This window comes from Apteryx mantelli, chromosome 2, assembly GCF_036417845.1.
Source record: "Apteryx mantelli isolate bAptMan1 chromosome 2, bAptMan1.hap1, whole genome shotgun sequence".
NCBI classification, from domain to species: domain Eukaryota; kingdom Metazoa; phylum Chordata; class Aves; order Apterygiformes; family Apterygidae; genus Apteryx; species Apteryx mantelli.
In genome coordinates this window covers 13,027,916-13,040,947 of record NC_089979.1, presented here as the reverse complement: position 1 = coordinate 13,040,947, position 13,032 = coordinate 13,027,916, and the positions used below count along the sequence as shown (strand labels likewise).

The 13,032-nt window shown below is 41.9% G+C and overlaps 1 protein-coding gene across 2 annotated transcripts in view; it reads right to left on the bottom strand.

The window, feature by feature from the left end:
- The window catches only part of ATAD2 (ATPase family AAA domain containing 2), a 39,477-nt gene extending 26,678 nt beyond the window's left edge, over positions 1–12,799 (bottom strand). The window contains exons 1-6 of one of the 2 annotated variants that reach the window (XM_067290189.1): positions 12,581–12,799; positions 6,689–6,831; positions 6,152–6,201; positions 4,602–4,755; positions 3,056–3,158; positions 1,179–1,269 (exon numbers count right to left, since the gene is read on the bottom strand). In XM_067290189.1, coding sequence (XP_067146290.1) covers positions 1,179–1,269; positions 3,056–3,158; positions 4,602–4,755; positions 6,152–6,201; positions 6,689–6,831; positions 12,581–12,799 — 760 coding nt within the window. Of the gene's footprint in view, positions 1–292; positions 350–1,178; positions 1,270–3,055; positions 3,159–4,601; positions 4,756–6,151; positions 6,202–6,688; positions 6,832–12,580 lie in introns of those variants that run through there. The other variant, XM_067290190.1, reaches the window with a different exon arrangement.
- Between the last annotated feature and the right edge of the window lie 233 nt (positions 12,800–13,032).

The following is a 13,032-nucleotide window of genomic DNA, read 5'->3' as shown; positions in this document are numbered from 1 at the left end:
GCCTTACTAGTCAAATGCCTCTGGCATGCTGGACCATGGTTGTGGGTTTTTTGTTTGTTTGTTTTTTTTATTAATGTCCTCCCGTACCTTGGTTTCGATAGGCCACCCTCTCCCTAGCTTCCTCCTGGCACTCCAAATGCTCTGTCAGTGGCCTATGAGTTCTGATCACTAAGGTGAGTGTTTGCAAGTCCCAGGCTAGGTCTGAACTAACAATTAAAAACAAGCCATGGACTGTTCTGACATGTTAATGATTGAAAGCAAGATTTTCACAGTGCTCATTAACACCTGTTACCTGGACATGTGTCTTGAACCTTTTTGTAGGTCTTCATTGCCAGTGTTCAAGTCTTGTGCAGACTGCATAACACGTAAAAGATATTGCCTTCACTAGGTATTGCATAAATCATTTCTTGAATTATCCAAGTTCTGATCAGCCCAACTACTGCAACATCGCTTTCTATCCTTAAAAACAGTCTTGCCCCACTTGGATTTGTTCAGGAAGCTGCTACAAGAATCATATTCCTAACTTATTGCCTTAATGACAGCTAACATTGTCCTTAAAACCTTGAAGTTTGTTCTGTCACATCAAATGTAAAGTTACTATGGCCTTTCACGACTTAACTTCATTCCTTATATTACTTCCTACTGAGCACCAAGATGACAGCTCCTGATTCCAAACAGGCCCTGACAGCAGCTTCCACTATCTGCTAAACACAACAGCAAGTAACACTTTATCTTCTCCCCTGCTGATCTTCACGCTTCGGAGGAGCTTTCATACACATCTAGCAGCCTATCTTACTTCCTGAAAATTCTTGCTATGCTGCTCAAAACCACGAAAACTGTCACGCTACTGCTGTAGCAAGAGCACTGTTTCTCATTCTGAGTAATACTGTCCATTTCTTTGACTTCCCACCTGTCTACAGCCATCTGTCGCCTTTTATCTTGTGTTCGGTCATAAGCATTTTGAAAAGGACTGATTCCTCTTCCCCCCCCCCAACCTTTTTTTTCCCCCCAAGCTCAGTCCAGTCTAGTCCTGGCATCCATGACTCTGGCTTGTAACCCTGATGGCAATATAGAATTATGCACAGATGAAAATTATCTAGTAGTTCAGCTCGCTTCAATTGTTTGAGGCGAAGCTTTTGGCTAGAACACAATAAAAAAAATTTAAAGCCAGAACTAACCTACGCTCCCATCTTGATTGTCAGCTATTTCTTCATCAGTTCTTTGAATTTCTTTCTTCTTCTTTCCTCGGGAGTACACATCAAGATTTTCCTCATTAAAAGAAACAAGAAAGATCAGGTCACAAATATGCAGAACACCTGACATGCATGTACTTTGTGCCTACATAGTAACTTTATAAAGGCGCAGCATATACTGTACACAAAAGATTCAATTAACATACAGTTCTCCTACACAGAAAGCAATTAAGGATTAATGGCATACAACCATCTATCGTTACCTATTATCACCAGTGACGCATACTATTTCAGCTTACCTCCTTCAGTCTAATACATATGAGAAAGCGGAAGCGTGTTTGAATATAAGAGGAAACCTGTAATTTTAAATTTAGTTCATGGCCTAATTTGCCTCTCAACACTTTTATTCATGGCCCAGGAAACGTTCAAAAAGTGATTAGCAAAGCAAAACCAGGACGTCCAAAGAGATTCCTCAACTATATTAATCTATCAGTCATTTTTATCCCAGTGCTCTCAAAGAACCAAAACATGAACATGGAGAGCAGCACTAACCTCAGATGGCACCCAGGCAGGAAGAACGTCATTCTGGCACCCAGGATTAGTAACAAGAATTTCTGCTCTAAACTGGGGCTTAGTAAATGTGGCATTTGCTGCAAATTTCTTATCCAGATACAAAACTGAGTGCATCAGTTAATCACAGATTAATAATCCAACACTTCAGTAGAGCCATGGAAAAAGCAATACTTTCCTAGCACATGTAAGAGAATTCATACTGGCATTTGCGAGATATCATATGAAGTACTGTGAATAGTTCTGCTCTATTTGAAAAAAGGAATTTGGATCTAAACAGAAAGCTCCAAAGACAGGCTATAAAGTTGCTCAAAAAAATGAAGAGGCTATCATTCCAAAGGACCCTAGAAGAACTGAATTTAACAGCGCAAAAGGAGGAAATATGATTGCTGCATATAACTTTAACAGAAGTTCCTCTAGGGACTTAAGCTCACAGGCAAAGCTGGCCCAGGAACAAATATACATAAAGTAGCTACCAGTAAATTCAGTTTAGAAATTAAAAGGCTTCAAATCCCTGAAAAGGAAATTCTGGAAGTGGTTCTTAATCAAGGCAATATTCTAAAATGGAGTTTAAGTCAACTTATGAAAACGTTTACATGATACATTTGCCCGTAACAGATGATTAAACTACACGACACAGGAGATTCTTCGTGAAGTGAGAAGATATCAAGAAAAAATACAGGTAAACAGGAATCAAAGCTTGAGTCTCACACCGACAACCACATGAAGGCATTATACAGTGCCTTTTTATAGTCTGTGCACTAACCAAACTTTCCAAACATCTTTTTTTTTTTTTTTTGCATGGTCAGAAACATAACTTAGGAACTAAGGATAAAAGGACAAACAGCTGAGTTGAGCCGACGTGATGAAAGGCATTAGGCAGTCTTGTTGCATATTTAATTCCCAGTCATAGCTTTTAGCAAGTCTTGAAGTGAAAACCCAAGTCCCGAAACAGATGTTTCTAAACAGTGTGTCCATTCAAAAAATCACAATAAGGCAATTCAGGAAGCGTGGCATAAGATGTATCTGTTGGCATCTTAGTGCTGTTTCACATTTTCTGAAGATATCTCCGCCACCCTTAGAGAATACCTGCAGTACGGCCATACCAATAATTTTGTAAGTTGTCATTCGACAGTCAAAAAAAAAAGTCATTTTAGACTGCAATACTCTTTGGAGTAAGTTATTTCAGCTAAATTAAAAATACAACTAAATCATTTTCCTATTTCAAATACATTTCAAATATTACATACATACTCAAATATACAAAAATACAGAAATAAATGAATATTTACTTCTTCTGCATCATTGAACACCCCAAGGTCTTCCAAGTCCATCATTCGGCGTCTACGCATCTTCTTCATGTCATCCATTTTTTGTAATACTGCTTCTGCAGTACTAAGATAAAAAGTTGGCATATAAGACCAAAGATAGGCAAGTACAAAAAATGTTTAAAACAGTAAATATAATCAGTAGGGCATTTTAATGTTATCTATAAAACAGAGTCAAACTGACACTTAGACAAGTTTTTAAGTACTAATTAAAAATTAGGTCAGAAGTTTACTTTTTCATGGAGAGATTTTAGAACAACTGCGTAAATATTTGTAATCACACAGTGTATTCAAGTTTATTTTCCCTGTTGCTGAGCACAGGGAAAAGAAATCTGTTTAAGTAGGAGAAAAATAAAATTTTTGAAGATCATAGTAAGACATTAGAAAGAAATTATGTTTTTTTTTTAATAGTACTTAAGTTGCCCTGCATGATAGCATTAAATCATTTTTAGTTAACGGCCTTCCTCAGATAAAGACTGCTTATTCTTCCCTTTAACTGTAATCTAAACTTCATGTTGTTCTTCCATGATTACATGTGCTAGAAAGGCCACCCTACTGTTGTTACACTTCGCAACTCTTCTAGAAAACAATGCTTATCCCGGCTTCACAAAAGCCGCTTGGAGAAGTAAACCACAGACAGAAATGCAGAAAGTTAGGACTGCTTCAGTTTGCCTGTGTTCCTCAGGAGCTTAACCAGCATAAGAACCACATATATTTTGTAAGCATGAAAGAGAAGCTCATTAAAAATAAAGGAGCTTCTGCTACCAAGAAAATTGCTGAAGACAGCAAGTTAAATCTACTGAAAGTCACAACGTAAAGGAATCATTTTGGTCATAATACAGAAAGCATTGAGCCCCTATACAAACAAGGCATGACTATGAAGGTCTTTCATCAAACGACAATCACAAAACTAAGACAGCAACGACAAATTAAACATCAGCCATGTCCAAATTCTTTAGACATGGAAGCACCTTCAAAATTCATCCTCTCACACACATTCTCAGTCCTGGAAGACTTAAATAGCTATGACTACTTGCAAAACACTCAAGGTTAAACCAGCTTGGCTGCACCATATCAAAAACCACAAGTATAAAAAAAAAAAAGATACATTTATGCTAATTACAGGAGAAATCTGTGTAGGCAGAGGAAAAGGAGGAGACTTATCTGAGCAAGGAACAAAGGTCCTACCACCGCAATCAACAACAGAACAGTAACAAGGACGGGAATGTGCTGCTTGTGAGCAAACATTCCGAAATTCCACATTGTGCAACCCTGACGGGACTGTGCTGTGGAGGGACCTGGCACCCAGCAGTTATCAACAAAGACGCATCACATACACAGGAGCATATAGGGAATTCATTTAATACATTTAGCTCCTGCTGCCAGGAATAACAGGACCTCTTTGTGTTGTCGAAAGGAGGAGAGTGCCTATCCAAATATGTCATTGTACAAAGGCTTGCTGATATGGATTATTTTAGTAATTTTGCAAGACAATGAAAAAAACACTCACTTTGTTATAAGTTTATCAAACAAAACAGATTGGTTTGTAGTAGTGTAACGACTTCGTCTAAGTCTGCAGCTTCGACGAACTTCCAAATCCCCATTTTCTTCATGGATTTCTTCTGTAGCTTTTGCATCAGCTCTGGTCTTCAGAGATCTGGTGACTAAAATACATTAATATATAAAATATCTTGAGACTGTAAAGATGTCATTCCCTCTATTTCATCATGGCTCTAGTAAATTATGTAATCAAAATTCAAAATGGGTTGAGTTTTTGTTTAAATACTTAATCAGAGGTTATTGTCACAGATACAGCATTCTACTTAAGTTAGTTTAAACATACAAAACTATAAATATCTACGTAAAAACATGACTTGTACAGGAACTTTTTAATAGACAGAAAACAAGTCTGATCAAAACAAACATGCCATTTTTGTTTCACGAATGAAGAAAGTTACTCCAGTTACTTATATTTTGAAAAGTAAGAATAATAAATCTCTCTCTCTAAGCTGTTTTTACTCCACTGATATAAAATTGAACTTAGAGTGTTTAAAGAAATCGTTTACATGGGATGTCTCTTAAGATGAATACAGTTTTAGCATCCTGTTTAAGGATATATCACTTTCAGCTTCTGCATCATGACACAATAACTCAAGGAGATAAGAATTGTCTCAAGATAAACACCTAAATACCGGAAAACACACTTTCAGCTTTCTTTAAAAAAAAAATCTGCCCATTATTTACCATTCAGCATCCTTTGCCCCAGATTCCAGTTACACTAAAATAGTTAACATACAGAGGACAGTCAGAAAGTAACAGCTGTATCACCTTGTTAGTATAAACACAGCTATGACTTGAAGTCATCCTTACTAACTGTATTTACTAAAGTCAAACTTAGTTTTAATAATTTACATTAAACAATTAGAAGTTGAATTACAACCCCCTCAGGTGTATTTCAGGCACCTTCACCCTGTTCAGCTCGTAACTGACGGACTCTGTCTAAAACAGACTTGTCAGCTGTCAGAAAGCAGTCTTACAGCACCAAAGGTGTTTTTCACCAAGTCACCAATTTGGTTCCAGATTAAACCACTGAACATCAGTGAAACCTTCCAAACTTCCAATGAATTTGTGCGTCTCATGTCTGAATTACTATCTAACTTGCAATATCTTATAATTTATTATACTGCAGTATTTTCTCCTCTTTGCAAGAACATTTTTCAGTTACTTTGTGTCCTGCAGACTCCAGAAAATTCATATAATAGAGAAACCTAAGATAAGGACCAGATTCTCTAGTGCCTAAGAACAGGTTGGAATTCACACAGCACTCTCCCCCAGTTCTCAAAGGATTAATAGCTATCCTCCTATTTGCATCTACCTCTGTTCATTAAATTTATAGGAGACTCATTATCTTTGAAATATCTATTCTCACAACAACTTCTGTAGATTTTGGCCAAAAAGTTCAAAAGTTTGGGGGCTAAGTAAAATAGATGGAGTGACCAAGTGTAATCCTCCTTTAGAAAGCAGGCTAAAAGGGGATCTTTTGGAGTTACTGCTACTTACCTTCCTTACGTTCTTCAGGTTTTTTGTCTGCTTTCAGTTTTGCCAATCGCCTACATAAAGAAAGAGGATGGGGGAGAGAAGGGAGAAAAGAGTCACTGTGTTAGTTCCATCAAGAGTAGGGAACTTCACCACATTTCAAATCCAGTGCTCCAGCTGAGGCAGAGAAAAGCCTATAGACCACAAGGAAGAATTAGAACCCAATTTGCTGTGTACCATATGTACACAGGTCTGTAAGTACATGCTTTTCCAAACTGAGTAACTTTGAAGTCTCAATAGTGCAGATAATATCTCAGCAACCAAGTGGAAGAGAGATCTCAAAAGAGTTCGGAAAAGATGTAGGATTTTTATACAAGCAGAAGACCTTCACTGAGAAAAGTCACTCCAGTTCTAAGGTACTGACATTAAAGTTAATGTAATCATATTCCTCTGTAGATTTTTAGCTGCAGATTTAGCATGGCACAGCTCATTGTATATGCTATTACACTTCCTTTTCAATCTACAAACTGACCAAACATAGGAAACACAGAAATACATTACCTAGTGAAGTGTCTTCCACTGACATTTTCACTTAGTAGTTCCATGCTTTTGTCAAAGCTAGAGTCTGAAGAGGGCGGAATGCTTTTTCTCATTGATCTTAAACAATGTCCATTGAAACATTCAATTTTGCCCGAAGAAAATTCCTAAGAAAAGAAGGAAATTCGAATATATTTATCTGAATCATGTATGTTCAGCTAAGAAGGAAATTCTGCCTTATTGATGCACTTTGGTTCTAAAACTCTCCTGACTGATAGTAGGGCAACTAACAGCTGGTAGATCTTGATCCACTTCTGAGCCTACAAGTAGCTTTCAGAAAAAATACATTAAAAAAAAAAAAAAAAAAAAGAATTTTCAAAGCTAATGCTTCCCCCTCAGCTTTTCTTGTAGACAACTTGAGCTTAATTTTCTCTGAGAAAAGTTACCATACACTTTTGCCTGTAACAAAATTATTTTTTAAAAGATCTCATAAATTTAGTTTCATGAAGAAGCCATCTTCTATTTCAAAATAACTGGTTCATAGGGACAGTTAAGCTTGACCTCACATATCCTAGAACTGAAATCTAGATAGGAGGATTTTTCTGCTGTCTCCCCTTTACAACCACATTCAGAAGGACAGAAAGATTTCCTTCAGGACTGCATTTATCCACAGAAAACCAAAAGGGAACTTAAGATACCAACTTGCCATGCCACAGTAACCTCTCTTTCTCATAATATTTAAGGAAATGTTACTGAAAAGTCTCATATACATAGCTATACATATTTATTATGAGCTCTGTCCACCCACAAAGAAAGAAATGAGCAAGACTCATCATATCAAAATTTGTAACACTCGCTTATTCCTGTTGGTCTGGTTCAGATTGCTATTCCTACAAGAAGGATGAGTACTAATACTTTTACTACCTGAGGAAAGCTGTGGTGACCTTGAGAAGGGACTTGTACAATCTACAAGATGAAATTTCATTAAGAGCATGCCAAACTAAAACTCACTCTGAAAAAGGCAGAAAATAAGCAAGATTCTTCTACTTCCTGACATTGACTCGGGAGGTGGATACTAAGAAGTACTTCGATTAGGACTTGATCAAGATCATGACAGGAGCATGAACATGCCAGGACAGGAGTGGCAAAATTTAGTTATAGGAGGGTAACAGTAGTTGCACAAGTTCCTTGCAGTGTAATGTAGTGACAGCTGCTAAGACAGACTGCTCAAGAGTCAGCCCTGAACCATAGGCCCAGGCAATCCTGCGGGCATCTCACATTCTTCTTTTCGGACAACTCTGAACAAGTTGTCTCAATGTTCATCTTGAACTTCTAGAGATAAGACAGGTCTTTTGCACTTGGAGGATTTCTATCACCTTCAAAATGAGCAATGAAGGAGGGAAAGCCTGCCTTCCTTCCTTCTGTTCTCCTACCTGATGGAATGAGGCCGTAATTAACACTCCCTCAAGACACTTCTTGTAGTGTCTTTGAATCTGGGCATCTGAAAGGGAACTCCTCAAAACATTTTCCGCTTCTTTGATTCAATGTAGATGCAGGTATGGACCTCATTACGGGAGATGCCAAGGAGGAGCACTTGGGATTAGGTGAGACTTTACAGGACGTTTAGGGGAAGGACCAAAGCTGGGGAAAGGGAGAGAACAAGTTGAACTGCAGAGGAACAAGTGTGGGAAAACAGAGGGACAAGGGGATAAAAGGGACGAGTGGTAAGTAAACGGGGTTGTTGGTCAGTCTGGCCATGCCCTATGCCTGATCAGCGCAGTCTGTCCTGTCTTCTTATTTAATTCCATTCCCATTTCCCTGGGTGAGAAGGTTCTCTATTCTGTGCGCATGTCTGCGTATGGATGTCCAAGTGCCAGCCCCTGGAGAAGGGGCGACAGGTCACAGGGGCCTGCACATCTGCAGTGCCAGCAACAGCAAACTGGAGCGCATGCATATTGCATTAGGTGTGTATGTCAGTGTGCGTAATCACTAACGAACATCAAGGCAAACTAGCCAGCAAGCAGGATAAGAGGTTTGGGAGCCAGGCCACAATTCTAAACCAGATACTGGAGAGACCAGAGGGTCTAAGAGTTGGTTGCTGGAGGGATCAAGAGGTCTGACGTTAAGCTACTGAAGAGGCCAGAGGTCTGGACCAGCTACCCGAGAGACACATTTGCTTGTGTGTCTGTGCATGAGGTAACTGGGAGACCAGGAAATCCTGAGCCAGTTACTGGTTAGATCAAATGTCTAAGGCCAGTTACTGAAAGGATCTATAATAGTGCACACGTGTATGTGTGCACGCAGCAACTCTGAGTACCAGCGACTGGAGTGGGCCTGTACACCTCTGGGGTTTATACACACAGGTGCCGGCAACTGGGGAGACCTGGGGGTCTGGGGGCAGCTACAGACAGACTGAGTGTCCAAGGCCAGACTAGAGGGATCCACAGTGCATATGTGTTTTATACATATGTATACACGCATATACATATTGTCTATTAGGAAAACCTGCTCAGCTTCAATACTGGCTGGATCTGGGGGAAAAGAACTGCAGCAGCCTTGCCTCTATAGGGCTACCAGATTCAGCCACTCCTAACAAACAGCATTTCAAATGAGGACCAACGTTTAAAGTCAGGGGGTTTATTTATCAATACATAATCATCTGTGAAGTTAGACTCCAAATTTGGGAGCAACTCCAGAAGATTTAGCTTACTTAAACTCTAAGATTTGCAAGTTAAAACTACTGCTTTGGATATTTCTCATTCATCGATCTAGAAGTAAATATTCCTTGGGAGAAGTCTTAACAACTTGAAAAATCTGCAATACAAGTGAAAAGATGATGGCAAGTAATACGCTTCTTCAAATCTCTGGGCCAAATCCCAGACTAAAATGGAAAAATGTCACCATACAGGTTAGAAAAAGCAGTATGACGACTTGGGAAATGTTTCTGCAGAGACTTCATTAAAAAACAACATCATAAAAACACAAAGTCCACAATACAATTACTTGTTATATTCTTTATCTTCTGTACTGTCTTCATCTTGACTCAAATTAAAAGGATACAGCCAAAGCAGAAACAATGAATATTGTTAACACTGACTGTCTTCCATTCATATGAGTAGCATCCCATTTCAATGGGATGGCAAACACCAAGAACACCAGGGTAACTGCAGCAAGCTGTCAGCACAGCAGTAGTAACTAGGTCTTATCAGCCAGATCAGGCTGGAAAAAAAAAAGCACTTAAGTAATGAAATTCAGTAGAAGAATAGGGCTAAATCCAAAACATAAGGAAACTGAAGGAAGGGATTTTGAAAAGTATTTCTAATTTTGAAAGTAGTTGTTACTTTCCTCGTGCCACATGAAGCGATCAACAATTGTTTTTAAAGAGTCTTTTTACAAAAACTGCATTTAGCTATCTTCTATCTCTAAGGAAGTAAACTATACATCAAAGTGCCATCAGAGCAGATAAATACGCTCAGGCTGCAAGGCTGTGAGCTCTGGTGCTAAAGTCCCTACACATAGGGGTCAAGGAAGACTCAGTCTGGACAAGTGCAAGTTTCTACTTTGTCCAGACAAGAGGGAACTCTGGAGCACAGGGCCACAAGTACAGGTCACCGTACAACAGTGCTGTTCACCCTGGGTAATTACACCAGGTTAAAACCTGCAGATACACAGCTTCCAAAGGGACTACAGCCATCTGTGATCTCCCTTGGGACTCCTTGGGACTGGAAACAGGAGAGAAGATAACCCATCAGATTCCTGTTCAGTTTAGAGTCTTTCTACCATATGCTGCATACTCTATATGGATGAAATAGCTGAACAGCTAGAGGTAAACAGCTTGCTGATATCAGAAGACCTGCAAGAGCTGCTGCGACCAAGTCCTTGCACATCAACAAGTTATGGAAGAGAAATTAAGACTTTTGAACATGCAGCTAAGACCAGGATCATCTCTGTCATCTAGGGCAATCCTGCATTGCCTCTGCAATTAGAACGCTCCAGCAAAGCCCGATTGTCCTACACGAAGCAAAAAGGACTCCATGCTTTGAAACATAGGAAAGATCTGTGAAAAAGTGGAGTGGGGAGAAAGAAAGAAAAACCTTACAACCAACTGTAATGATCAGTAATGATTCTGCTTTGGTTTCAGTAAAAGTTTACATTTAACTTCCTCATTCCTGTTCTCCACACTGAAAACATGTGCCAGCTGTTTTCTTTGCCTGTGTAACCTTCCCCCATGTGCAACAGGCAGCTGAATTCCTCGTCTTTGACGACCATTTCTAGCATACACTGCAAAGGCAAGGTAGCAATCTTTAAGCAGATTCCATATCTGCTTACAGAGGAAAAAAAGCATCCCAAGGATTTCTTCTTTCCTAGTTCAGTAGCCTTGAAAAGAAAAATCCTGAATCCAAAAAACTAAAAATCCTGGAATAGCTCTGCCATAAGGAAACAAAGAGTCCACAACAAGCATCACTTCAAGGCAGGGCTCCCCTGAAGAGCAGACCAAAGTTTTGACTTGGAGCTGGTCTGCCCTTAGATGCCATGGAAATGCAGAACAGCCCACTGAGAATAGCCTGACTTGGAAAGAACATGGAAGACTTGCAGCTTTTGAAAGCTACATTAAAAAACAATAAACTTTTCAAAGCAAAATTGTTCACTTATGAACAGCAGCAACATTGGGATGCAGATAGCATGGAATACTTAATCCCCTTTAGAATCGTGCAAGTTAACACTTCTCTCCTAGGGTTTTTCCTTAGGGTATTAAAAAAAAAAATAAGTAGAACTTCAACCATTTTAGGTTATGCAAATAAGTGCAAATTAAGTACAAAGTAATCCTGATTTCTAAACAGAGCTTTGTTTTAAAAGCATCCAAAGTGGATGCTATATACATTTCACTAGAGCATATGTCACAGGCATTTCCGTTATTCAGCTAGAATGCAGTTACAGATAAAATACATCGTGTCAAGCATTATTTTTGATGCATATAGGCCATCAAAACAATAAGCACTCCTTATAAATCTTACCTCGATTATCTTAAAGTAAAAACGTCTAAGATATTTTTAAGATGATTTTTAAGGTAACAAATTTAATCAAAATAAACTGAATAGGGAACAAAGACAGCATACCAAATTATAAGGGGATGCAAAAACACTTTAGAGCATGTTCACAGGGCTGCAGGCAACCAAATTACTGTCTTTTAGCAAGCTATCACTAGTCTCCCAGGCCAGTGGCTGGTTGTATCAAGTTCCCCTCCTTGCAAAGCAAAAATAAATCAGTTTTAGTGACTGAAGCTGAGACACTTTGCATTCGGAGGCTGCAGAGAGCAGTCCTTGTTGTGGCTGTGCAGACATGCAGTAACTTCTTCACACACAGCAACTCAACCGTCATAGAAACTTACCTTAAGTGCTTTTTTTTTTCCGGTCATGTGACACCTATCTCTGGTGCTTCTACACTGTCTACACAGTGGAAGAGCTCTACTTTTACCGTCGATAAAGAGGGATGATGACACACTCGGTTAGCTCTGGCGGCACCCGCACACGGCAGCCGCAGGGCAAGAGACGTGTTTCATACGGCCTGCATGCAGAGCCGAGCGCACCCCAGCACCTGGCCGCGCACGGGCAGCCGCGGGGCCTCGGCCGCCCCCTTCCCCTCAGGGGCTGCCGCGAGCTCAAGGCCTCCCTGCCGCACCTCGCTCGGCCGAGGGCCCCCAACGCCCTCCTCGGCCTGTCCCTGCCGCCGGGACCCGCTCGCCGCGGCCGCCCCGGCCCAGCCGGCGGCCGCCCCGGCCCGACCCGGGCGCCCCCCCTCCCCCGCCCAGCCCGAGGCCTCCCCGGCGGCGAGGCCGTTTCCCTCCCTCCGCGCGCTCTTCCCTGCCCCTCCCCTCCCCTCCGCTCCGCTCCGCTCCCTCCCCGGCCGCGCACTCACCGCCTCCGCCGCTCTCGCCGCCCCCCCGGCGCCCTTGGGCCCGGCGGCGGCGGCCGAGGCGGCCCCCGAGCGCGTCCAGACGCGGCGGCCGCCGAGCGGGGCGGGCTCCAGGGAGAGGAACTCGGAGCTGGAGTCCATGAGGTCGAAGGGCGGCCGGCGGCGGCCGTCGCGCGCCGCGGGGCCGGGCCGCCGGGCGCCGCTGCTCCGCAGGACCACCATGGCGGGCCGGGCCAGGCCGGGCCGGGCCGCGCGGCGCGAGGCGGCCGTGGGGGCGCGCGGCGCCGCTCCGAATTCTGGCGCCACAGCCCGCGCGCCGCCGCCGTCGCCGCCCTCCTCCCAGATCCCTCCGCCGCGTCCCCCCGCCCCGCGGCGGCCCCCGCCTCCCCGCCCGCTGCGCCGCGCCTCCAGCGAGCGCGGCTCCCCGCCGTCACCGCCCCCCTGCCCGCCCCCGC